Genomic DNA, 27,387 nt, shown 5'->3' with positions numbered 1-27,387 from the left:
GACCATACAACAGCCTTTGCTTTATTGGGCTTGGTTCAGCGTTGTGTCACATTGTACTTTCTCTTTCGATACAGGAAGAACAGCAGAACGCATGCGCATTACGACTTGTAGATCCTACACTTTAACTTTCGTTTTAATACCTATGTAGGTAAGTGGAAACATCAAGCATGTTTTATTTATTTTTTCTGTGGTAGTCACATATTTTATGTTGTTTTCGTAAGTCGGGGCATTTCTCTCCTGAGGTATTTTACTATGTGTTTAATGACGTTGAATCTTATCCCGTGTCTCAGTGAGATGAGATCTGCAGATACATTGCCTACGATGCACAGATCACATAGATGTGTGTCTGATGAAGCTGTACTCAGTGGGGATGCGGGGAATGGACATCGGTCCCAGCAACCTATGCATGTCGTAAGAGGCATACCCAGTGGGGATGCGGGGTATGGGTATAGGTCCCAGCAACCTATGCATGTCGTTAGAGGCATACCCAGTGGGGATGCGGGGTATAGGTATAGGTCCCAGCAACCTATGCATGTCGTAAGAGGCATACCCAGTGGGGATGCGGGGTATGGGTATAGGTCCCAGCAACCTATGCATGTCGTTAGAGGCATACCAAGTGGGGATGCGGGGTATGGATATCGGTCCCAGCAACCTACGATGTCGTTAGAGGCATTCCCAGTGGGGATGCGGGGTATGGGTGTAGGTCCCAGCAACCTATGCATGTCGTAAGAGGCATACCCAGTGGGGATGCGGGGAATGGATATAGGTCCCAGCAACCTATGCATGTCGTAAGAGGCATACCCAGTGGGGATGCGGGGAATGGATATAGGTCCCAGCAACCTATGCATGTCGTAAGAGGCATACCCAGTGGGGATGCGGGGAATGGATATAGGTCCCAGCAACCTATGCATGTCGTAAGAGGCATACCCAGTGGGGATGCGGGGTATGGATATAGGTCCCAGCAACCTATGCATGTCGTAAGAGGCATACCCAGTGGGGATGCGGGGAATGGATATAGGTCCCAGCAACCTATGCATGTCGTAAGAGGCATACCCAGTGGGGATGCGGGGAATGGATATAGGTCCCAGCAACCTATGCATGTCGTAAGAGGCATACCCAGTGGGGATGCGGGGAATGGATATAGGTCCCAGCAACCTATGCATGTCGTAAGAGGCATACCCAGTGGGGATGCGGGGAATGGATATAGGTCCCAGCAACCTATGCATGTCGTAAGAGGCATACCCAGTGGGGATGTGGGGAATGGATATAGGTCCCAGCAACCTATGCATGTCGTTAGAGGCATACCCAGTGGGAATGCGGGGTATGGATATAGGTCTCAGCAACCTATGCATGTCGTAAGAGGCATACCCAGTGGGGATGCGGGGAATGGATATAGGTCCCAGCAACCTATGCATGTCGTTAGAGGCATACCCAGTGGGAATGCGGGGTATGGATATAGGTCCCAGCAACCTATGCATGTCGTTAGAGGCATACCCAGTGGGGATGCGGGGTATGGATATAGGTCCCAGCAACCTATGCATGTCGTTAGAGGCATACCCAGTGGGAATGCGGGGTATGGGTATAGGTCCCAGCAACCTATGCATGTTGTTAGAGGCATACCCAGTGGGAATGCGGGGTATGGATATAGGTCCCAGCAACCTATGCATGTCGTTAGAGGCGACTTAATGGATTGGCTGGTCGGGCCCGGTGTCTTGACTGGTAGCAGCTAATCGTATCTCAATTGCGTGGATCGATGTTTGTGTTCCCAATCACTGGATTGTGTGGCCCAGACTCAACCATTTACAGACCGTTGTCAAATAGCTGGACTATGAATGGATGTGGCATTTAACAACACACACAAATCATGTTACTATATATACTACAATACTCTAACGTGGTACTATTTTAAGACGGACGTGGAAATACTCATTTGTCGGTCTATTTCTGGCCATCAAAAACGGTTCAATGGAAATTTCTGGCAAATATTATATCTTATATTACATCTACTCGATAATTGATTGAAGTTATTTCAGAAGATGCCCACCTTAATACTTTTTAAACGACAAGTTGTTTTTTTCAAAAATGGTATAATTGCAATCTAAAATTGAGTTATCTAAGTCGTTGAACACAAACATTAAAAACCTCATGTCTCATTTGTATGGATTGACGTACGTGATACTAATCCTGGACTATGACTGCGGAATATATTTATTTTATGAAAGAAAGAAAAACAATCTAGCAACGTATGCAAAAGCAAGTCTAGCCAGCTCTAGCTAGCTCTATTCCACAGCATATTTTGTAATCATATTTAGAATCGAGAAGGGTATTGTGTAATACAGGATTTCCTATACTAAATGTTCGTCTAACGTGATACTTGTATGATGACCTATTTTCAGTTTATCAAGTGGCGCCACCTCAGCGTTCACATCTCCTTGGTCTGTATGTTACCATCTCACTTAGTTCCGTCACCGCATCCTTGGTCTGCGTGCAACTGAGATGGACAGCGGCATCGGCAGTAAGGAACATCCCACCCTAGGCGCGGGGCCGAATGGAAGGGAGGCTGCTGGAAGGGAGGCTACTGGAAGGGAGGCCACTGGAAGGGAGGCTATTGGAAGGGAGGCTACTGGAAGGGAGGCCACTGGAAGGGAGGCTATTGGAATGGAGGCTAATGGAAGGGAGGCCACTGGAAGGGAGGCTATTGGAATGGAGGCTATTGGAAGGAGGGCTACTGGATGGGGGGCCAGGAATTGTGGCGACCTGTTGGGTGTGTCTCGCGGCGAAAGATCACAAGGTAGGCAGATCAGAAGGTGCTCACAACGTCATGAAGTTTATGTGGACAATGATGTTTCCTACGTGTACAGTTTTCATACAGAGATTTATTATTGTATCCCCTATATTGCTCCTAATATCAATCACCGGATTGTCTGATCCAGACTCGATTATGTACAGGCCGTCTTCATATATATATGGCATGTTACTGAATGCGGCGTTAAACAACGAACAAACATTTCTGCGTGTTGAAACCACCCATCATGATATCCGATGGCCTGTCGCCAGACTCTTAAAGGTCACAGGTTCCTGTTGTTTGACAACGTGATACACATTACAGCGATTGGCGTCGGTTGTAATTTTACAAACATTTCAAATCTGGAGAAGGGGCCTCTTTCGGTTCTCTCTTTAAGTCGACCCGTGAAGATTCCGGGGTAGAATAGGTCTTCAAAACCCTAATTGCCGTAAAAGGTGACTATGCTTGTCGTAAAAGGCGGGTGGTCAGGCTCGCTGACTTGGTTGATGCATGTCATCGATCTCAATTGCGTGGATCGATGCTCATGATGTCAATGGTCCAGACTCGATTATTTACAGACCGCCGTCATATAGCTGGAATATTGTCGAGTGCGGCGTTAAACAACAAACCAACCAACCAATCTTTTTAAGTCATCGATCATTAGACTGTGTCTAGGTTCAGCAGCAGTTTTCTGTCCGCTAGATGGGATGAATCCAGTAGCCAGTAGCGACGGTGGGGGGCAAATGGCAGAATATCAATTGGCATTTCCGGAACTGTACCAGCCCCTGCAGTCTGATTCGGGCAGTGACCAAGATGATTTACCGTCATCCAAACTATTTGACAAAGGTGAGCCGCAGGATTGATGAATGTCGTGCTAAAGTACTCACGGAAATGAAAATAAAATGTTTTTTCGACCTCAGATCTTAAATAAATGCAGTTATTATACAAAATATGTAAATATTAAAACAACTAAATTAGTACTAATTGGGCCTTGGCACAAATATAGCGGATCAAATGTTTTTATGCCTTTTTACACGTAAAAATGTGTAAAAATGTGAATAAAACAGACTATTGTGAAACAGGGCATAACCAGGTGTAAGTAGATCAAGGTGACCTATGACACCTTGACGACAGGTGAGAACAGGTGCATAATGCCTATAGTCTGTTTCTGCTATGTCAATTTGGACAGTTTTATTTTTGAATGTTGAAAGTGCCGACAAATTACCTCCTGTAAAGTAATTTTGTATTGTTCACTTAGACCAAACTAGCAAATCCAGACTAGTACTTTTCGAGTTGTTTTGTTATTTCGTATTTACAGCTATGTAACAGGTTTTTTTCAGTTCCGTGAGTTCTTTTTTTTTTTAGTGAGAGAGTGAGTGTGGTGTTACTCCGCTTTTAGCAATATTCCAGCAATTTTACGGCGGGAGACACTCCTTGACTTCATACATTGTACCCGTGTTGGAATTGAACCCGGGCCTTCTCCATTGCCCTCGATGTCTTTGTAGACACCCATGTCTCTAGATATGTTGAGTCATCTTTCATACAGTAATACAGTAAATACAGTAATACAGAAAATACAGTAAATACAGTAATTACACTAATACAATAAATACAGTAAATACAGTAATTACACTAATACAGTAAATACGGTAAATACAGTAATACAGTAAATACAGTAATTACACTAATACAGTAAATACGGTAAATACAGTAATACAGTAAATACAGTAATTACACTAATACAGTAAATACAGTAAATACACTTATACAGTAATACAGTAAATACAGTAAATACAGTAATACAGTAAATACAGTAAATACAGTAATTACACTAATACAGTAAATACAGTAAAAACAGTAATTACACTAATACAGTAAATACGGTAAATACAGTAATACAGTAAAAACAGTAATTACACTAATACAGTAAATACGGTAAATACAGTAATACAGTAAATACAGTAATTACACTAATACAGTAAATACAGTAAATACACTTATACAGTAATACAGTAAATACAGTAATACAGTAAATACAGTAAATACAGTAAATACAGTAATACAGTAAATACAGTAATTACACTAATACAGTAAATACGGTAAATACAGTAATACAGTAAATACAGTAATTACACTAATACAGTAAATACGGCAAATACAGTAATACAGTAAATACAGTAATTACACTAATACAGTAAATACAGTAAATACACGTATACAGTAATACAGTAAATACAGTAATACAGTAAATACAGTAAATACAGTAATACAGTAAATACAGTTAATACAGTAATTACACTAATACAGTAAATACAGTAAATACAGTAATTACACTAATACAGTAAATACGGTAAATACAGTAATACAGTAAATACAGTAATTACACTAATACAGTAAATACGGAAAATACAGTAATACAGTAAATACAGTAATTACACTAATACAGTAAATACACTTATACAGTAAATACAGTAATACAGTAGATACAGTAAATACAGTAATACAGTAAATACAGTAAATACAGTAATACAGTAAATACAGTAAATACAGTAATTACACTAATACAGTAAATACAGTAAATACAGTAATTACACTAATACAGTAAATACGGTAAATACAGTAATACAGTAAATACAGTAATTACACTAATACAGTAAATACGGTAAATACAGTAATACAGTAAATACAGTAATTACACTAATACAGTAAATACAGTAAATACACTTATACAGTAATACAGTAAATACAGTAAATACAGTAATACAGTAAATACAGTAATTACACTAATACAGTAAATACAGTAAATACACTTATACAGTAATACAGTAAATACAGTAATACAGTAAATACAGTAATACAGTAAATACAGTAAATACAGTAATACAGTAAATACAGTAAATACAGTAATTACACTAATACAGTAAATACAGTAAATACAGTAATTACACTAATACAGTAAATACGGTAAATACAGTAATACAGTAAATACAGTAATTACACTAATACAGTAAATACGGTAAATACAGTAATACAGTAAATACAGTAATTACACTAATACAGTAAATACAGTAAATACACTTATACAGTAATACAGTAAATACAGTAATACAGTAAATACAGTAAATACAGTAATACAGTAAATACAGTAAATACAGTAATTACACTAATACAGTAAATACGGTAAATACAGTAATACAGTAAATACAGTAATTACACTAATACAGTAAATACAGTAAATACACTTATACAGTAATACAGTAAATACAGTAATACAGTAAATACAGTAAATACAGTAATACAGTAAATACAGTAATTACACTAATACAGTAAATACAGTAATACAGTAAATACAGTAATACAGTAATTACACTAATACAGTAATACAGTAAATACAGTAATACAGTAAATACAGTAAATACAGTAATACAGTAAATACAGTAAATACAGTAAATACACTAATACAGTAAATACGGTAAATACAGTAATACAGTAAATACAGTAATTACACTAATACAGTAATACAGTAAATACAGTAATTACACTAATACAGTAATACAGTAAATACAGTAAATACAGTAATTACACTAATACAGTAATACAGTAAATACAGTAATACAGTAAATACAGTAAATACAGTAATACAGTAAATACAGTAAATACAGTAATACAGTAATTACAGTAATACAGTAAATACAGTAAATACACTTATACAGTAAATACAGTAATACAGTAAATACAGTAATTACACTAATACAGTAATACAGTAAATACAGTAAATACAGCAATACAGTAAATACAGTAAATACAGTAAATTTGAAAATTCTCTAACATACAGTGGAGACGTGTTTCATCAAGATGTTTTCGTCATGAGAGAGAACCCCTCATACCAGATACGTATTTAACAATACATAGGAAACAGCATAATATCTGCCTTCTTGTCGCTGTATGGCCGGACGAGTGTGTAGACAGACAGAGAATCGGTCAAACAAGGAGACCGAGGGGTACATCAGTGTGACGTAAAACGTGGTTTGATAATTGATCCCACATTTCCTCGTACAGTAAATACAGTAATACAGTAAATACAGTAATTACACTAATACAGTAAATACAGTAATACAGTAAATACAGTAAATACAGTAATACAGTAAATACAGTAATACAGTAAATACAGTAATTACACTAATACAGTAAATACGGTAAATACAGTAATACAGTAAATACAGTAATTACACTAATACAGTAAATACGGCAAATACAGTAATACAGTAAATACAGTAATTACACTAATACAGTAAATACAGTAAATACACGTATACAGTAATACAGTAAATACAGTAATACAGTAAATACAGTAAATACAGTAATACAGTAAATACAGTTAATACAGTAATTACACTAATACAGTAAATACAGTAAATACAGTAATTACACTAATACAGTAAATACGGTAAATACAGTAATACAGTAAATACAGTAATTACACTAATACAGTAAATACGGAAAATACAGTAATACAGTAAATACAGTAATTACACTAATACAGTAAATACACTTATACAGTAAATACAGTAATACAGTAGATACAGTAAATACAGTAATACAGTAAATACAGTAAATACAGTAATACAGTAAATACAGTAAATACAGTAATTACACTAATACAGTAAATACAGTAAATACAGTAATTACACTAATACAGTAAATACGGTAAATACAGTAATACAGTAAATACAGTAATTACACTAATACAGTAAATACGGTAAATACAGTAATACAGTAAATACAGTAATTACACTAATACAGTAAATACAGTAAATACACTTATACAGTAATACAGTAAATACAGTAAATACAGTAATACAGTAAATACAGTAATTACACTAATACAGTAAATACAGTAAATACACTTATATAGTAATACAGTAAATACAGTAATACAGTAAATACAGTAATACAGTAAATAAAGTAAATACAGTAATACAGTAAATACAGTAAATACAGTAATTACACTAATACAGTAAATACAGTAAATACAGTAAATACAGTAATTACACTAATACAGTAAATACGGTAAATACAGTAATACAGTAAATACAGTAATTACACTAATACAGTAAATACGGTAAATACAGTAATACAGTAAATACAGTAATTACACTAATACAGTAAATACAGTAAATACACTTATACAGTAATACAGTAAATACAGTAATACAGTAAATACAGTAAATACAGTAATACAGTAAATACAGTAAATACAGTAATTACACTAATACAGTAAATACGGTAAATACAGTAATACAGTAAATACAGTAATTACACTAATACAGTAAATACAGTAAATACACTTATACAGTAATACAGTAAATACAGTAATACAGTAAATACAGTAAATACAGTAAATACAGTAATACAGTAAATACAGTAATTACACTAATACAGTAAATACAGTAATACAGTAAATACAGTAATACAGTAATTACACTAATACAGTAATACAGTAAATACAGTAATACAGTAAATACAGTAAATACAGTAATACAGTAAATACAGTAAATACAGTAAATACACTAATACAGTAAATACGGTAAATACAGTAATACAGTAAATACAGTAATTACACTAATACAGTAATACAGTAAATACAGTAATTACACTAATACAGTAATACAGTAAATACAGTAAATACAGTAATTACACTAATACAGTAATACAGTAAATACAGTAATACAGTAAATACAGTAAATACAGTAATACAGTAAATACAGTAAATACAGTAATACAGTAATTACAGTAATACAGTAAATACAGTAAATACACTTATACAGTAAATACAGTAATACAGTAAATACAGTAATTACACTAATACAGTAATACAGTAAATACAGTAAATACAGCAATACAGTAAATACAGTAAATACAGTAAATTTGAAAATTCTCTAACATACAGTGGAGACGTGTTTCATCAAGATGTTTTCGTCATGAGAGAGAACCCCTCATACCAGATACGTATTTAACAATACATAGGAAACAGCATGATATCTGCCTTCTTGTCGCTGTATGGCCGGACGAGTGTGTAGACAGACAGAGAATCGGTCAAACAAGGAGACCGAGGGGTACATCAGTGTGACGTAAAACGTGGTTTGATAATTGATCCCACATTTCCTCGAACAGTAAATACAGTAATACAGTAAATACAGTAATTACACTAATACAGTAAATACAGTAATACAGTAAATACAGTAAATACAGTAATACAGTAAATACAGTAATACAGTAAATACAGTAAATACAGTAATACAGTAAATACAGTAATTACACTAATACAGTAAATACAGTAATTACAGTAATACAGTATATACAGTAATACAGTAATTACAGTAAATACATTAATTACAGTAATACAGTAAATACAGTAAATACAGCAATACAGTAAATACAGTAAATTTGAAAATTGTCTAACATACAGTGGAGACGTGTTTCATCAAGATGTTTTCGTCATGAGAGAGAACCCCTCATACCAGATACGTATTTAACAATACATAGGAAACAGCATAAAATCTGCCTCTTGTCGCTGTATGGCCGGACGAGTGTGTAGACAGACAGAGAATCGGTCAAACAAGGAGACCGAGGGGTACATCAGTGTGACGTAAAACGTGGTTTGATAATTGATCCCACATTTCCTCGTCAAGGTATTGCCATGGATTAATACTACCAGTTTTATTCAGGACAAACTCGAGCAGCGTTAGCGAGACAACCTTCGCTATCTTCCGCATCTACCTTCTCCGGGTCAGGAACCCCAGGCAGTTCCTACTCCCGCCGGGATGCAGAGTTACATGCCCGGCTCCACCCAGAGGGCGCCTATCAGCAGGAGAGTTATATGGGGACAGGTGTGATGGGTGGTTTCCTAAACAGAGATGGAAGTTCAGCTCAAAGGCAGCCCAGAGTTTATGGACACTCAGGTAGAAAAGCCTTGAAACTTAATAAAGTTATAAAACCTTGCACCCAACACACGTAGATGATTACAGGTAGCTGCTACGGGAATTCCTAAGGTGGTTTGGACTGTAGTTGTATTTATATAACCTGAAAATATAAATTACATGTGCAGTTGTGTCAATGAGGAGCCATATTTCAGTTACATAACATGACGTCAGCCCCAAAGACATGCGACCCGTGAAGATTCCGGGATAGAATAGGTCTTCAGCAACCCATGCTTGCCGTAAAAGGTGACTATGCTTGTCGTGAAAGGCGACTAACGGGATCGGGTGGTCAGGCTCGTTGACTTGGTTGATGCATGTCATCGATCCCAATTGCGTGGATCGATGGTCATGATATTAATCACTGGATTGTCTGGTCCAGGCTCGATTATTTTCAGACCGCCGTCATATAGCTGGAATATTGCTGAGTGCGGCGTTAAACAACAAACCAACCAACCAACTAACCCAAAGTCATGCTGGTCCTAGAGGTTTAATGATACACTATTCAGTCGAATGTTATATTACATTAGATCTCCCAGATATTATTAGAGTTAGTTGCTGCACCCGGGACGAATTGACATGTAGAGACAAATAAACACGTAGTTAGTTATGCAGCAGAAAGCTGATAGCTTAAGAGTGTAAACAAAGAGTAGCCGGCAATATATGATGTTGTTATCCACACCTGTCGCAATAATCCCTACTTTAACTTATAACTCGATTCGCATTATTCCTTTGGGTGAAAAGAACACAGCTCACATTTTTTGTGTAAATAATAAACTCAGCCTCCATCTGCTTGAAAAAAATAATTCAGCCTAATTAAAAAGTTTCGACCGCAATATGGCCATCCTCATCAATACAGAGTATTTCGTTTGCAAAGCCATAATCTTTGACAGCGTCATGACCATGGGACAGTATGCCTGTAACCCTTAATTATGAATAATCATTTCCTATCTTCCCTTGCATGAGGAAATAACAGTGGTTGACTGTGATGTCGTATGACTATTAAGGCATTAAGCATCATATACCCTTACTTTGGATGCCATATTCGCTGAAAATATGTTTTGTCATGAACTTGCATTTGCTTTGTGTTAGAGTGAGTCCTGCTTCTTGGATCTTTTGGAATACTGCCTTGGGGTGATTCAAAGGTTCGAAAATGTTTCAGAAAATATTATGATGTCATCTACATATATTATTATTCGTAGCATGTTATTTGTCACTGTCCAACGGTTTGGGTGCGAAAGAACAGTTCACCCTTCCTTCTATATCCATATCTTTGTAGGCCGGCATGCTGCAAGTGCACCACACGTTTCACTTCAAACCCAAGTTCCACTTTCTGGGTACTGTTGCACGTGCATTACTCAGCAAAGTGTTTTTGATTGTGTTTGGGCGATTGATTCTCAACCATTTTGTAACACCATTCGGGGTTTGGACCCAACGTGTCCAACTTTCAGTTTGGTAACGGTTTCTCAGTTTACATCAAACGTTATGCCATGTAAGTCCTTGTTCCACAGTCTGAGTAATTGAAAGGTACATTCCTCCAGTAGATGGAGTACAAACATGTCAAGTTGACCAGTTTTCTGTCAATTTGAAGATGACTTCACCCTGGATTTTGCAACAAATGGTATTGTAAAACATGGTCTTTTATTATATCAAAATGCATTATTAAACTGCTACTTTCATTGTTCTGTTTCAAAATTACCTACTTCTGTACAGATACTATACTTTAGTGACCAGTGAGAAAACTTTAACATTCGATCCACAGGTTGAATTTCAAACGTAATTTAAAAAGAAATCTAACCCAAACACACACACACACACACACACACACACACACACACACACACACACACACACACACACACACACACACACTTCCAAATGGACCAATGATCCGCCCCTAACTAAATAGTCCACCCACTCACTAACAATCTTTGCATGCCGGGTTTGCCAATCAAATTTATTTCTTTATAGCCAGCGATTGCAACCAGTGTATCGGGTTTCTTACAGACAGTATACAAGACACTACAGATTTAAAGCGAAAAAAGGATGTATGTATTCATTTTGCCTTTAGCTAGATTATAATACAAACTAATATTTCTTCATTCATTCATTCATGTACACATCTATTTTCTCAATAGATGGAACACAAATGAAAAAGCTGTCAGTACCCGAATGCACTATTGATAAATTCGTCTTTTAATGTGATTTGAGGCATTTGAAAAAAATATCCACGACTTTTAGAGTTCAAAACTTATTTTATGCGTACATGTGGGACTTCGACCCCAAGTCATGTAGGACTAAGGGCTGTAAGGGCTGCATGTTTCATATTGAGGGTAGAAGTTAATATGTCATGTCCACAAATCCTCACGAAGTGAAGCTGACATTTTTGAAGATGTACTGATCGAGGCAAAATGTGTTTCTACATTACAGGAAATTATCCACGAGCTGATGCCAAATGCACAGAACTTCCAACAGAAGTCCATAAAAGGTTTAGCAGGTTATTTGAAGGCAGGCACGGATATTCAAATCCGACTCTTGTGGTAAGCATATCTTTAACACGGGATTCTATGCTTGTTCACATATATCTAGACTCAGACAGGGGAGTGTTTGATTTAAGAATACCAGTCGAAGAAAGTAGCAAACAGTCCTTTCTACACTTCACTATGATGTTTGTTGTTTGATGCTGACTACTTGGACCATTGAGTCCTATTCTAACCTGGGGGCACGGTCGGCCCAGTCGTCTAAGGCGTCGCGATTCGCTGTGCAGTGTTGCGTCCCTTGGGCACGCCAGAAACCTATGATTGTTGGTTCGAATCCCGGTTCGCCCCGATTATGTTTCTAGGTTTGTCAGCACTGTACCCGTGCTCGTGGGTTTCACCGAAGTGGTAAACGTCTGAGACCTGCATCACTTCGGGCTTTCCTCCCACATTAAGCTGACACGCCGTGATATAACTGGAATAATGTTAAAAGCAGCGCTAAACCCAACTCACTCACCTATTCTAACCCGGTAGGTCTACGCGGTCCATTATGTTGTATATTCGAGGGTTGGTCAAAAAGTTCTAAGCCGAACAAACATAACCAACAATTGTGAAAGCGTTTTTAATTTTAATTTTAAACACAATCTCCCTGCTTTTTAATGCACTTCTCATATCGATAGTGAAGCTTTTCAATTCCTCTAAAGAAGAAGTTTCTGAAGTCACCCTGAAAAACCCATTCACGGCAGTTTTTGGGTCATCGTTGTCGTCGATGCGCTTTCCACAAAGGTGTTCCTTCAGTTGAGGAAACAGGTGGAAACCACTTGGTGCCAGGTCTGGCGAGTATGGAAGGTGAGGAAGCTCCTTTGCATCCTTTCCAAGTCGAGCGGTGTGAGAAGAGGCATTGTCATGAGTAGTAGAACTCCATAACTTTCTTCACTGATCTTGATCACTGAATTTCGTTGGTGCCGGAGAAGTGGAATGGTGCCATTCCATGGATTGACGTTTTAATTCAGGATCATAGTGGTAGACCAATGTTTCATCACCCGTTTTTAATCTCTCTATTTAGATTTGACGAAATCCTCCTCAATTAGCTCTAAATTGTCTCTGGCAATGTCAGTTCCTTTTTCCTTAATATCAGAAATTAGAAATTAGCAGACATCTTCTTCATCCGTAAATGTTCAAGAATAATAGTTTCAATAGATTTATGGCTTAGACCAGTGTCTTCCCCCAGTTCAGCAATGGTAATACGTCTATCTCACAGTATAAGTTGTTCTATCTCCTTGATTGAATCTTCATTGATGGAAGTTGAGGGACGTCCAGACCAAGGGCCAGCATCAAGTCTTGTTCTCCCAGCCTTAAACATAGCTGCCCAATGTTTAATAGTGGAATAGCTAGCGCACTTATCCCCATACACATGACTTGCGGTCGTGAATTTCTTGGTGAGTATTTTCCTCTAAAGTCAACAGCTTGATGACTGCTCGGCACTCGTTCTTTTCCATTTGTGTGTCCATTTGGACCCCTATCACGTTCCATTGGCTGTCAGTCATATACAAGCGGCCTCAACAGACCAAATACACTTGCAATGAACTACTCAAACAATGTACTACATTGACTAGTTGACTTTGTTATGGCCAAGTTGAAAGTTAGTGAGACTTTTTTACTTTTTGACCAGCCCTCGTACTATACATCATGGAGTATTTAACGCTTGTTCAGTGCCTTGCTTTAACTGTTGTTTTAGAAGAAGAAATGCACTTGAAGAGTATAAAACATGTTTAAGTGTGTTAAGAGTGCAATAATGAAAATGCGGATTTATATTTATTTATATGAAACATCTAACGGTCAAAACATGTGTGTTCTTTGTAACAAAACTTAATGTGTAAAAGAAAAGCGACAAAGTTTTGCTTTTTAGTTTTGAACCTGCTTAATGTCAATGTATCCTAGCAGGGTTGTTGTTTAAGTTTTGTTCAGAGGGGCGAACCCCCATGAAACCAACTTGCGGGTTCCACCCTCAATATTCTTCCTCTTTCATGCGATACTTTCTCTTCTAAAAATGGATTTGGCACAGAAATAAGACATCACAAAGGGCCACGTGGAAGTCGGGGGTGGTTCTACGTGGGGTAAAGCCTGATTCAATAGATAAGATTCATTAATCGAGGTGGGAATGCTGAAGACATTGAAGAATGCTTGATTCTGATTGGTCAAATTCATTTTGATAAATTATGTGTTTTGAACCCCCATTTTTAACTAGTCAAGACTTTAGTAACACTTGAACTTTAGTAATATTTGTTACATTTATAACAACCTGTGACCCCTTTCTGGAATGTTCTAAGATAGGGGATGTTTGTACCCTGTGTAGGTACGCATTGAAAGAGTGAGCTGTTTTAAAAGCGCTCTTGTTGTCATGGTAGAATGGAGATAAACCTACTAAATATCTCCAAATTAAAATAAGAGGTATCTACCCTACACTGGAACTACATCAAATTTCAAAATACAGTAGGTTTATCGCTTAAATGGTAACCGGTTCAAATACCAAATGGAATGGACTCGCGCACGGCTCCTAGACCCTGGCTCTTAAGCCTTGACCTTTAATGGGTTTGGAAGCTCTGTTATTGGGGGGATGTACGGTGAGCAGGGGAAAATGAAACAGGGTTGTCGTAAGTTTTTGTTCCCCAGTACATCCCCGATGGAACTTCGGACACTTGCCCTGTGTTTGTGTCCACTATGGGATTCTCCATGAGAAGTAATTCCGGTAAAAAATCGTGTAAATGTCAAAAGATGAAGTTTATTCTTCGTAAACCTCACTTTTTGAAGTTTGTTGAAGTGTTTGCAGCAGATAATCCAGCCTCATCAACGGAGATCCTTTACACTTCAAAATAAGAATGTATTAACACTAAATCTTGCTTGTTTTAGTGACGAACCGTTTCGTGGAAACTTTGACAACACCTGTGTCCACCAACTGATCCGGCTAATAAAGACAAAGGGAAAACGCCTTGGCCATCTGGTGGAGTACTTCTCCCAGGAACACAGTCTCCGTGTAGATATTCTCCGTTTGGTTCAGGAAATCCATAGCAACTGTCCGTTCTGTCAGGCTATCCTGCAGCAGTGGTGCTGACTTTAATATTGATGGAGGGCATGAAGTCGCATCCGGTCACTGTACTCATGCGAGTGATTATGGTTTTAAGCCGCTTTTTGCAATATCCCATCAATATCACAGCAGTGAAAATCACAAATTCTCCGTTTAGGAAATCGAACTTGGGCTTTCGGCATGACGATCGAACGCTTCAACTACTAGGCTATAACATCGCCTCCAGCAAAACCTGGGGCACGGGTGCCCCATTCGTCTAAGGCGCCGCGATTCGCTGTGCAGAGTTGCGTCCCTTGGGCGCGACAGAAACCTATGATTGTGGGTTCGACTCCCGATTCGCTCCGATTATGTTTCTAGGTTTGTTAGCACCATACCCGTGCTCTTGGGTTTCACCGAAGTGGTAAACGTCTGAGACCTGCACCACTTCGGGCTTTCCTCCCACATTTAGCTGACACGCCGTGATATATTAACTGGGATAATGTTAAAAGCGGCGTTAAACCCACCTCACTCGCTCACTCCTGGAAAACTGGGCCCCATTATCACTGTCATGGTTCCAGTCTTATGCCAGTATCCCCCGTGTCTCAAATGTCGAATTTCACATATGAGTTGAAGACATGTCATACTGGCTAGAGGGTAATACACACTATGTTCATTAAACATACATTGTCTCAAGAACATTGCAAGATACATACACATTACAAGATTTCTAATTGTACATGGATCAGATGAGGACATCAACTAATTAAATTTGTAACGAAATGGGTACACATAAAATCTTTGACAACTATTATGGCATTAGAAGCATTACAAGTCATAACAAAGTTATACTCACCTTCAGTAGTGTTATAATTACATAATTCACACATACATAGTTCTCTTGGTTGCCGAAACAGATCTTCCTCTTTCTATGTTTAAATGGCGTGAACTACATATAAGGCAAAGCAGGGTTACTCTAAAATTTGAAACAGTTATAACTTAAAGGATCAATTCCGAGCAGAAGGATATCTTATAAAGGGTATAACTATTTGTTTTGCTGCCCCGAAGGAGCGCATCATGCCAGTCCTGCCAAACTAGGCTGGAATTATGGAGTTAAATGTTGGCTGGACTAACGAGTCTAGGCTTAGTCTAATCAAAATCGCTTAACGAAATCGACCTCCGGTTCGTGAACTGCCGTGCAGATTTCGGTCGATGGCAGGATTTACAAAGCATGTGTTCCGCCAACCAGGCGTCACAGATATTTTGTAAATCTTTTCAAGTTTTTAATCAAGGTCCTCACATCATTTTATGCATTTCGCCAAGCAAGACTCGTTTTATCACAATATAGATTTTGATAAGATCTTGTTGACTGTGCACCGCCATTTTGTTTGATGTAAATGCAAGTTGGTTGGTTGGTTGGTTGTTTAACCAGGCACTCAGCAATATTCCAGCTATATGACGGCGGTCTGTAAATAATCGCGTCTGGACCAGACAATCCAGTGAATGACATCATGAGTATACTGCTGAGTGCGGCGTTAAACAACAATCAACAGCATAAATTATCCCTGATAGAGGTCAAGCCACGGTATGTATTCCTACGCCTGACATGTTAATCATTCGCATCATATTTATCTGTTTTGATTTATATAATTGTTTTATTTTATTAAACTATTGTTGATAATATATGTTTTCGTTGTAGAATTTTATTATTAGTATTGCCTGTGTACTTTTTCGGTTCATTGAAGTACTGTTGGCACACTGGTTTTGTTATTCATAACTCAACAAAGCGAAAACAAGTCATTCCTTAAATATGTGAGTGCCAACTTCATTGAGTTTTTAACTTTCTAACTCAAACGACTGAACGCTTTTCGCGGTTACTGAGAATCAGAGCCTTTATGTATTTGAAAAAAAAGGATGCCGCGTTACGTTTTCTTGACTCGTGATCCCCGGATTCTAGGATATGAATTCCTTTTTTGTGTGTTCGTACATCCCCTAAAACCACCGAGTTTAATGTAATATGTTTTCAAAAGTATCCCAGCAGTGCTAACTCTACAATTCGCTCAAAGTCACAATCTCATTTAATATATAGTAAGCTTCTCGCCTCACTTAAGTGAAGGGTTGTGGACCAGAAAGAGTGTGTGGAATCTTGTGCGTGCGTGGTTTGTTTGGGACTGTATGGAGTGTTAGTTGGAGATGGTATGAGTGAAACAGCTCTCGTATGAATCTGGCAGTTACAGATCAACGTTTTGTGGGGCAATACATTTCCATTATGTTCAAAACCATATCCCCCGTGAAGATCCGAGTTAGAATTGGTCTTCAGCAACCCCGCTTGTTGTAAGAGGCGACCATACAGTCTTGGTTGATGCATGGCATTGTCTCCCAATTACGAGGATCGATGCTCTTGGCGTCAATAACTGGATTGACTGGTCCAGACTCGATTATTTACAGATCGCCGTCATATTACTGGAATATTGCTGAGTGCGGCGAAGGAAGTGAGTGAATGAATGCTCTTTTCCACTAGGAGCCACTGAAGGGATGGTGTAAATCCTGCTGGGGTCCATGCAGGTAGCAAAAGTACTGTAAGTCCCCTAGTGTGGCGATCTACTTTCAGTTGTTGGCGATCTATCGCCCTTTTTTATAATGTATTGTTCCATATAGTGGTATCATTTTATTTGTTGTATGCTAGTTTTAAATATTAATCTGTGATATTCTAGTTATTTCACTGTCCATTGATGACAGGTTTTTCTTTAGTTTAATTATATGTATTAATAATGTATAACTTCTCGTCGTGACATGGATGAAATACTGCAGACGTAAAGCATAAACTCACTCACTCACTCTTTGACACTATAACAGCCATCCAACGCGTGAGGTGGGGGCACGGGTGGCCCAGTCGTCTAAGGCGCCGCGATTAGCTGTGCAGAGTTGCGTCCCTTGGGCACGCCAGAAACCTATGATTGTGGATTCGAATCCCGGTTCGCCCCGATTATGTTTCTAGGTTTGTCAGCACCATACCCGTGCTCGTGGGTTTCACCGAAGTGGTAAACGTCTGAGACCTGCATCACTTCGGGCTTTCCTCCCACATTAAGCTGACACGCCGCGATATAACTGGAATACTGTTAAAAGCGGCGTTAAACCCAACTCACTCACTCACTCACTCCAAATCGTGAATCTGGCACATGCTGCCGGTTCACCACCCACCTGCCAGGTCACACAGTGTGCATACATAACATATCTCAGGATTCTTATTTAAAAAACACAATATTCTCCCAGTGTAGCAACCACCATCTTTACTTCAAGCTTGACAGTATGTACAGTGTATTCACATACAAGCACGGCGACACACACGTCACAGTAGGCACAAAGGATACATCTTCACAGTTTGATGTCCTCAGCTCAAACAACCTTAGTTCAGGTGAATTATTAACGTTTTTTGTTCTGTAGATTGCTAACTGCAGCCAAAGACAGGCAACATACTGACATCATTAGAATCTTGACATCCTCTAACAAAGGTAATGCTAATTAAACAATAATCGATGCAAAGCATTGTATTGATTCAGGAGGCACAATTGTCATGGGATGACACAAGTGTTCATGAGGAAATACTGTTTCATGATTATGCTTACATATTTTAATATAACTTGTGAATGCAAATGTATATACCATGTGCCGCCGTTATCAGCTGGAATATTGCGGAGTGTGGCTTTCAACAACAAATATATACAGTGCACTTTATCTGAAAGAAAATACATGTACCTTCTGTTACCTTGTAAAAATAGTGAGTGAGTGAGTGAATATGGTTTTACGCCGCTTTTAGCAATATTCCAGCAAAATCACGGCGGGGGACACCAGAAATGGGCTTCACACATTGTACCAATGTCGGGAATCGAACCTGGGTCTTCGGCATGACAAGCGAACGCTTTAACCACTAGGCTACCCGACCGCCCCCTTGTAAAAATAGCATGTACAGTTTGCCTTATAGTTTTCCTGTAAAGAAAGGATAATAGATATATGATTCTGATGTATAACAACAGTAAATAACATTGACATTATGAAAAGGCAGTTTCTTGAAAACAAGGAGATTTATATGGATTTCATGCTTTAACAGGATTTGAACAAATCATGAAGAGCAGGCAACAAAGACAGGTGACAACAGAATAACTATGTGAAGGCCTCTAGAGAAGTCCATGTTGGTCTTTTATATTGACCCGCGCTGCGTATCACTATAGTAACAGCATATAGTAATAGCATGTGCTTATGTACAAATGGATTAATTGATCAATTTTACAGTAATACAGACAGGGGACAGAGAACAGGAGACCCAATATGAAGGACTTCGTACAGAGAGCCTGAGAGAGAACAGAACCCGCTTCACATGAAACATCACTTCACCAGACACCATGCATGGCAGTGCCCCCCCCCCCCCCAACGTGACAATCTGTAACCCACCTGGATCCAAGTCCTCCACATAAACCCCAGTGAATTCAATCTTAACACTCTCCTGAAGATACGGGTTACAATAGGTCTTCATTACCCATGTATGAACAAACAAAACATTCAAAACAACAGCCAAAGCCTCTTGTTTTAAGTAGAATACCTGTTAACCCTTTTTTAACCATGAATGTTCACGGGTCTGAATAAACCAGAGCGCAAACAGGAATACCTAAAACAATTGTCAACTCGTTGCGTCATGGTTCACATATATTTCCCCATATGTTATATATATTTCAGATGCAATTTAAAGCACATCAGGACATGCAGAATTATACAGTATGATTGAACACATTTAACTGTATCTTGGGTATATTAGAAACAAGACATTAAACAAACCAAAATTATTCCTGAGGGATTCTTTGACGAAGAACTTGAAGTCAACCGTGCATTCTCATTAGTTTGTCGTATTTTCGCACATAGCATTCATCGATAGGGGGCGAGTGGTGATGAATGACGTCCAGTCATGACTAAATGAAAAAGACACTTACAACATGCTGTAAGTCTGTGTACAATATAATTTCTGATTCCATTCATAAACTTATTAAACAGGACGAGATAAGGCAGTTACACTCACCACTCTATGTTGAGAAGAGACAAAACAAAACATTGTTTCAGTTCAACTAACTAGAACAAATCATATAAACGCCCCATGCTTCGTAGAAATGAGACCATGGCATTTGAAAATGAATTCTGAGACGTGAACGTCTTTTGGTATGACGTAGCCAGGGATTTAACCCCAGACCTTCAGCTCTCTGGGTGGACGCTCTACCACTAGACCATGGAGGCGGTCAAATAACTTTTGGAGAAGTCTTTCCGTGGGATTTGACCTGCAATCACAACTCAGTAGTGTTTGTGGCACCTGAGACTACAAGGCAACCTGGGTGTGATCAAGAACATGTGACCAAAGTGATTCGTTCACTCCGACACTGGATTATCTTGAACATCAAACTGACAAGACATGACAAAGAAGCATGGGTTGTGATTCAGATAAACACAAATTACATCAAAAAGTTTGAAATTTATCCTCCGAAACTTGTTTCCACAAGAGATATCACTTTGGGGAGATTAAAGGGATAGTTCATACAAAACTGAACTATTTTTCTTATACTTGTTCGACATTAAAATTATTTACCTAGTTTCTGAGCCAAAACAATACAAATAACACAAGCAACTAATTTATTTTATTCAATGAATATTCTTCCCATTTATCGAGGTTCTATTTCCATAATAAACACACCATGGCTTATGTCCCTTGCAATATGATGTCATTGGTGATAACGATATGACGTCATTAGACATTATAAGACATGGTGTACATACACTCTTTTAAGGTTCCTACTTTCAATGTGAGAAAAATGAGTGTGTATATTCTAACATTGAACTATTTCTAAAATTGCATTTTGTTTCAAATAACAAAGAAAGTGATGTTTATTGTGCACACTTCTCCTTTAAGAGATATTTCCTTGGAGATATTGCTACAAAGAAATTGCATCACAATGCTGAGCAGACCATCATGACATCGTTGGTTACTATGACATCACAATCAAATGACATCACTAATCTCTCTGCCACTGAAGCTGGTTAGCTGTATGTATTACTCAAGACACTGGTTATTACTGTTGGAAGTATGATTTTGTATGATAAACAGAATCTTACTGTCATATCTTTGATATAAATCAGGACTTGTCGAAAAAAAATTAAAACTTTGACAAGCTTCAGAGTGGAAAACTTTTATCAACTCATGTTAATGTATTTGATATCAAAAGACACTCAGGTGAGGTTCTCCATATACATGTATACACAGATCACAATATCAGACTTGATTTACTGCTGGTTGGACTAAGTTAAATACTGACCAGGACTATTAAAACAACAGCTAGTAAAATGACGCTGCTGAAAATGGTATTGTTTGATGTCAGGTTAGGGGATCTAAAGATAAAATTACAGAAAACTCCAAGGTCCACTTCTGTACAAAATCCTGCAGGGAGAGTGCCATGTAGATTATCTAGGAACCCAATATGGTAATCACAGACATCAGGGCTTCTATTTTCTGTAAGCTGACTGAACCTTCAGCAATTCTTTATTGTGGTGACATTTTCAGATTAATAAATCCGTATGAGGGATATTTTTCTGAGGCACTGGAAAAACATGCACACATGAACGCTCTGCATAAAAGAATACGTGATATATTTACAGCATTTTACAACAAGGAAAATCTGCACAAGTTCATTATAAAACACAAGAAATCATAACAAAAACAATACACAATGAACCCCTACTTCTACTGGATGTTGTTGGGAATGATGTGTATAATGATGTGTACACAAAGGGATAATACCATGATTACTCTGTACCAGAGATTGTTAAACAAGAAAAAAATGTGTTTATCTTGACGATTTCACTGGGGACTATTCTGTCACGATTAAGCCAAAAATAACTAATCGTAAGATTTCCCAGCCTTTTTTAAGTGAGGATGGAGCATCTTCACCCTAATTTTAATACAGACTGTTCCACAGCTTTTGTGTACATGAACTGTGGACTGATTCCTATCTTGACAAGTCCATTCCTAACAGTCTGTTTCCAACAGACACTTACCCAGAAGAGTTTATACCCTGATTAACAGCATGTGCAGAATACTCAAAGTGAATTTGTTAGGAATGTAATGGAGGTTCCCAACCTCAGCCAAGTACAAGTCTGATTATTGTCACATCCGACCATTTTTTCCATATTTTCTAATTCTCACTACAGTTGAAACTTTTCAGTTGGGCTGCCATGAAATTTTCCTCCACTGCCCGACTGTCTGGCTGATAATTTTAATACCACTTATGTTTTCAGTCCTATCATAACTCCTTGTAGATTCTCAAGTAATTGTTTGCATTATTTCAACTGAGACAACACGCAATTTGTATCTCTTTTTTTGAGATTTTTCAATTTTTCTTATGTCTGAATGCGGGCAGGTAACTTGAGTGAGTGAGTTGGGTTTAACACCCCTTTTAACAGTATTACAGCTATATCACAGCGTGTCAGCTTAATGTGGGAGGAAAGCCCGAAGTGATGCAGGTCTCAGACGTTTACCACTTCAGTGAAACCTAGAATCATAATCACAGCGAGGCGGGATTCGAACCCACAATCATAGGTTTCTGGTTTGCCCAATTGAGGCAACTCTGCACAGCGAATCGCGGCGCCTTAGATGACTAGGCCACCCGTGCCCCCAGGTAACTATGAAGATAGGCAGGTAACACTTATGGGTCACCTGCCCAACTGTCTTTTGGTTTTGAATTATTTCAAACACTGTCATGGACTGTGTCTCTGAGATCTGAGGTGTGACCTCAGTGAGGATGGGTCAGTTAACAGGGACCATAAACTGATGTGAAGCCGGGTGCTTTGTGGTGAGGCCAAATGTATAAAAATAATTAATCTATCGTGGCCTTAGTAGGATTTCATTGAAACATAAAAAATATCCCAACATGCTAAATATGTACACTGCATAAAAGTTGACACTGATCATATTTAAGACTTCATCCAACAGTAAACAGTGATCATGTACATTCTCATACTGACATGAAGTTTTAAGGGTTTTTCTCTTTCTCTTTTCACTCACTTCCTGTTGATGAGAATGACATGAATGTGAACTGGTGTGTGTATCTTATAAAAAAAGACCAATAAACATTGTCATAATGGTTTGATATTACAAGGCATGAATATACAGTGCATATTTCTTCATATGATTTGACATTCCAGCAGAGTATTGAGGAGTAGTGTTAATTTTTACCAAAGTTACATCAAGTATTAAATGCACACTGGACAATTCATTACTAGACTATATTAATATTCTACATCAAAACACACTAGAAAAGGTCTTCAGCAAGCCATGCTTGTCACAAAAGGCGACTATGGTCTTTGTCAGAGGCGCATAATGGGATCGGGTGGTCAGACTCGCTGTCTTGGTTGATGCATGGCATCGATCCCATTATACATGGATAGATGTTCATGGTGTCAATCACTGGATTGTCTGGTCTCGATTATTTACAGACCGCCGTCATATAGCTGGAATATTGCTGAGTAAAAACAACAAACAAAACAAACCAACATCATGATGCCTGGACACCTTGCACTAACGACCCCTGGCCAATGGAAACAATGGGACACACAACATTGTGTCAAGGTCATTCTATTCTTTATATTCTACCGGGAAACAAACAAATATTGCACTGTTATATTCATGTTAATGTTACTGATTCTCCACCAAATTCTACTCTTGTAGTGCCCTGCTTGAACACCCCATCCAGTTACACTGGACATAATGCAGGAGGCTGGATACGCGGAGTGCTTGACACACAGCAGGGTACATGTTAAACAATCCATCTGGATAAGAGAGGGCAATCAGATACACTTCGAGAGATGAATGAACCAGCGCTTTTATTGGTACCGTATTCGACATAATAAGCACCCAGGGTGCTCTCCTCAAAGTTAAAAAGAGGCGGCTCGTATTAGAATATTATTTTGGTGAAAAAAAAACAGAGTTGAAAGATCGTAAATTTTGTGTTTTATGCTAAAAGCCTGAAACAAAAGAAAAGTCTGTGTGTATTATACAAGACAGATATATTTTTCCAGATTTTAATTGCCCATAATTAAGGGTCCATATAACACACAAGTGAGTATTATACACAAATAAATAAGTCTTGTGTACATTGATCATTCGGAAGGGTGCTAATTGGGATTGTTCACTAGCCAATATATTAGCAAATATCGCCGTGGGCGCATATTAGAGCGAGGCCCTTATTATGGTGAATACGGTATATGACTTTCATTCTTATGAGAAGAAGATGATCTCTTAGTTATTTTAGTACAACAAATATCAAGTACATGTACATGACATGTGTATGTATGTATAACTTTTCCAGGTTTCTGATGATGATTAATAAATAACTGTTGTGAATGAACAATATTTTTTCTAAAATATATTTTTTTGGGGGGGTTGGGGGTTGATTGGAGAGTGAATGGACGTCAACACTTATAAACAGCATGGACATATAAAAATCAGTATGTGAGACAGTACAGTCCTTAACCTCTATAATTTTCTGAGATTCAGATTTAGTATTTGTTTCAGCAAGTGTCAAGAGAGAATCTAACTAAAACGTGCTGGTAGAAGAGAAGAATGGGGTTTTGCGGATGGAAATGAATTATTCAGCCTCACAACTGATGGGACCCATTATCTATATATATAATACTTTCTACAAGCAGGACAGTCAGGGTGTGCTGTCTGTAGTAGACGTATGATGTCAACTCTGTGGTGGTCTGGATCAGCGAAGTACCGCACCAGGTGACACGCAGTCGTGCCCTTCTGGATCATGTACGTTAGTATGACATGGGCAGGGCTGTTGCGCAGGTCTTCTCTCCTAGCCCACCTGAAGAACACAAATGGACATCATCATCATCATCATCATCATCATAATAGGCTGTTTATATTGTGCATATTCCACACAATCAGGGGCATGCTCAAAGCGCTTTTAATCCCCTCGTCACTGGATCTGTGTGAGCTAAAGAAGCATTCTCAGCTCCCTGGGGAGTATACAACCCAAGCTGCCAGTTAGGCGGTAGAAGGTTAACAACCTCATCCTACCAGGTACCCATTAACTGCTGGGTGAACAGAGGCACATTTTGAAGAAAGCCACTTTCCCAAGGAGATGCCGACCATGCTTAACCTTACCTGATTTATTACCTGTGTGCTGTGCACAGGACCACATGACACCACATCAGAGAAGTGACTATCAGTGAATCAGACAGTTTGTCTGTTGTTTAACACCACACTCAGCAATATCAGCTATATCAGTGTATTTAATGGCTGTCTGTAAATAATCCAGGCTGGACCAGACAATCCAAAGATCGACATAAAAAACATAAATCTATGCAATTGAATACAATTATATGAATGTACAAAGTCAGCGAGCAAAACCCTTAAACATGGCAAATTTCTACTAGTCCTTATGATACCTTAACTATTTGGCAAGGACTACAGGACCAGTGCCAACATCTGACACTGATGACCACCCAGTCCCGTTAATCACCTCTTACGACAAGCATGGGTGGCTGATCTGGGGAGACAGATAAAAAATCAAGGAGATCAGAAAGAGGTATTAGCAATTCTTCAATCAGTTTAGCAGATAGGTGACGTATTTCATTCAGCACTGATATTGAATGCATTTTTCAGTGCCATGTTGTAAAGCGTTGGGTCATTGCAGGGAATGAAGAAGCGAGTGAATGTTGTTTAACAATGTAGTCAAAAATATTTCAGCCATATCGCAACAATCTGCTAATGATCCAAGTCTGGATCAGGTTGACTGCATGTGCCATGATCCACACAATCAGGTTGAGTGAGTGAGTGAGTGAGTGAGTTGGTTTTATCCCCGCTTTGAACAGTATTCAAATTATATGACCGCGTGTCAGATTGATGTGGGAGGAAATCCCGAAGGTCTCAGACGTTTTCAACTTTCAAACCTAGAAATATAATCAGGGTGAACCGGGATCCGAACCCACAATCATAGATTTCTGGCATGCCCAGGAACGCAACTCAACACAGTGAACTGCGGTGCCTTGGACGACTGAGACACCTGTGCCCCCTCGGGTACGACAGCGCAGTGATGACGCAAGCATCCAGGTCATACCCTGCAACTACCCAATCCACACTAACTGACTCCTACTACTATACGAGCTTATGATCATTCGAACAAATCGGCGAAACCGCATTATCAGAGGTTCATAATGGGAAAGGGAGGTCACTCTCTTTACAATCTGGAGCTATCTCAGTTGTTTTAGTATTTGCATATAATGGTGTCAAAACATTAATTTGCCATCTAACCCCTAAGGTAATCAGTATTCTTTCCATCTGAAATTTGCAGCAAATTGAAAATGGTTCTTGCCAAAGAAATGTTTAAAAATTACAAAATGAACACTAAATTTTCCAAGATGTGGGCCCACATTAGTTATCTGAATAGAGATGGTGGTAGGTGGGTCCACATTTTAGAAAGTCAGGAGTTGTGATCTGCACATCCTCTTAGGTTGGCTTAGTGCTGATGAAGGCAGTTGGTTAGTCTAGTGGTTACAGCGTTCGCTCATCACGCCAAAGACCCTGGTTCGATTCCCGACATGGGTACAATGGTGTCCCCCACCGTGATATTGATGGAATTTACTAAAAGTGGCGTAAAATCAAACTCACTCACTCACTAGTGCTAATGATCATTTTGTTCACTTTTTCCCCACTAATATGGTGATCAATATAGGTGGGCCTGCATTTATAAATCGTGACACTTCCATAGGTTGGCTTAGAGACAACCATTATCTAAACTGTGCATCCACTTTTCCCGTTAGATAAACATGGTATTGGGATTGAAACAGGTGTGCCCACATTTGTAAAACACTAAGCTTCATTTAGTTGACTTAAGGGGCCATAGCAGGGGTACGGAAACCGTCATATGCGCCGGACATGTCCGATTGGGAATCTCAAATGTCCGTTTTAAAATATTGCTTACCGGACATTTTAAAAAGTATTGTCCGGACATTCTTAAATTTTGACCGGACATGATCAACAGTTAG

General features: G+C 38.5%; 2 protein-coding genes across 5 annotated transcripts in view; one reads left to right on the top strand and one right to left on the bottom strand.

Annotated features, from left to right (window-relative positions):
• Positions 1-5: 5 nt before the first annotated feature.
• Positions 6-15,568, top strand: LOC124134399. Of its 2 annotated transcripts, XM_046499183.2 has the most exons (7): positions 6-148; positions 2,397-2,791; positions 3,488-3,631; positions 9,514-9,747; positions 11,734-11,810; positions 12,193-12,302; positions 15,150-15,568. In XM_046499183.2, the coding sequence occupies exons 2-7, from the start codon at positions 2,497-2,499 to the stop codon at positions 15,349-15,351; spliced, it is 1,062 nt and encodes a 353-aa protein (XP_046355139.2). In that variant the 5' UTR covers positions 6-148; positions 2,397-2,496; the 3' UTR covers positions 15,352-15,568. The 2 variants fall into 2 exon arrangements, with proteins under 2 accessions (XP_046355139.2, XP_048237014.1); XM_048381057.1 differs by lacking the exon at positions 11,734-11,810 and having other exon boundaries at positions 15,150-15,287.
• Positions 15,569-24,431: 8,863 nt separating this feature from the next.
• LOC124134397 overlaps positions 24,432-27,387 on the bottom strand; it is a 38,462-nt gene continuing 35,506 nt past the window's right edge. For all 3 annotated transcript variants that reach the window (XM_046499178.2, XM_046499180.2, XM_046499179.2), the window contains exon 15: positions 24,432-25,202. In XM_046499178.2, the coding sequence (XP_046355134.2) occupies positions 25,007-25,202 (196 nt within the window). In that variant the 3' untranslated portion in view covers positions 24,432-25,006. The remainder of the gene's footprint in view (positions 25,203-27,387) is intronic.

This window comes from Haliotis rufescens, unplaced genomic scaffold (assembly GCF_023055435.1).
Source record: "Haliotis rufescens isolate VD_foot unplaced genomic scaffold, xgHalRufe1.0.p SCAF_35, whole genome shotgun sequence".
NCBI classification, from domain to species: Eukaryota; Metazoa; Mollusca; class Gastropoda; order Lepetellida; family Haliotidae; genus Haliotis; species Haliotis rufescens.
The sequence above is the reverse complement of the archived record's forward strand: the minus strand, read 5'-3'. Positions and strand labels throughout refer to the sequence as shown.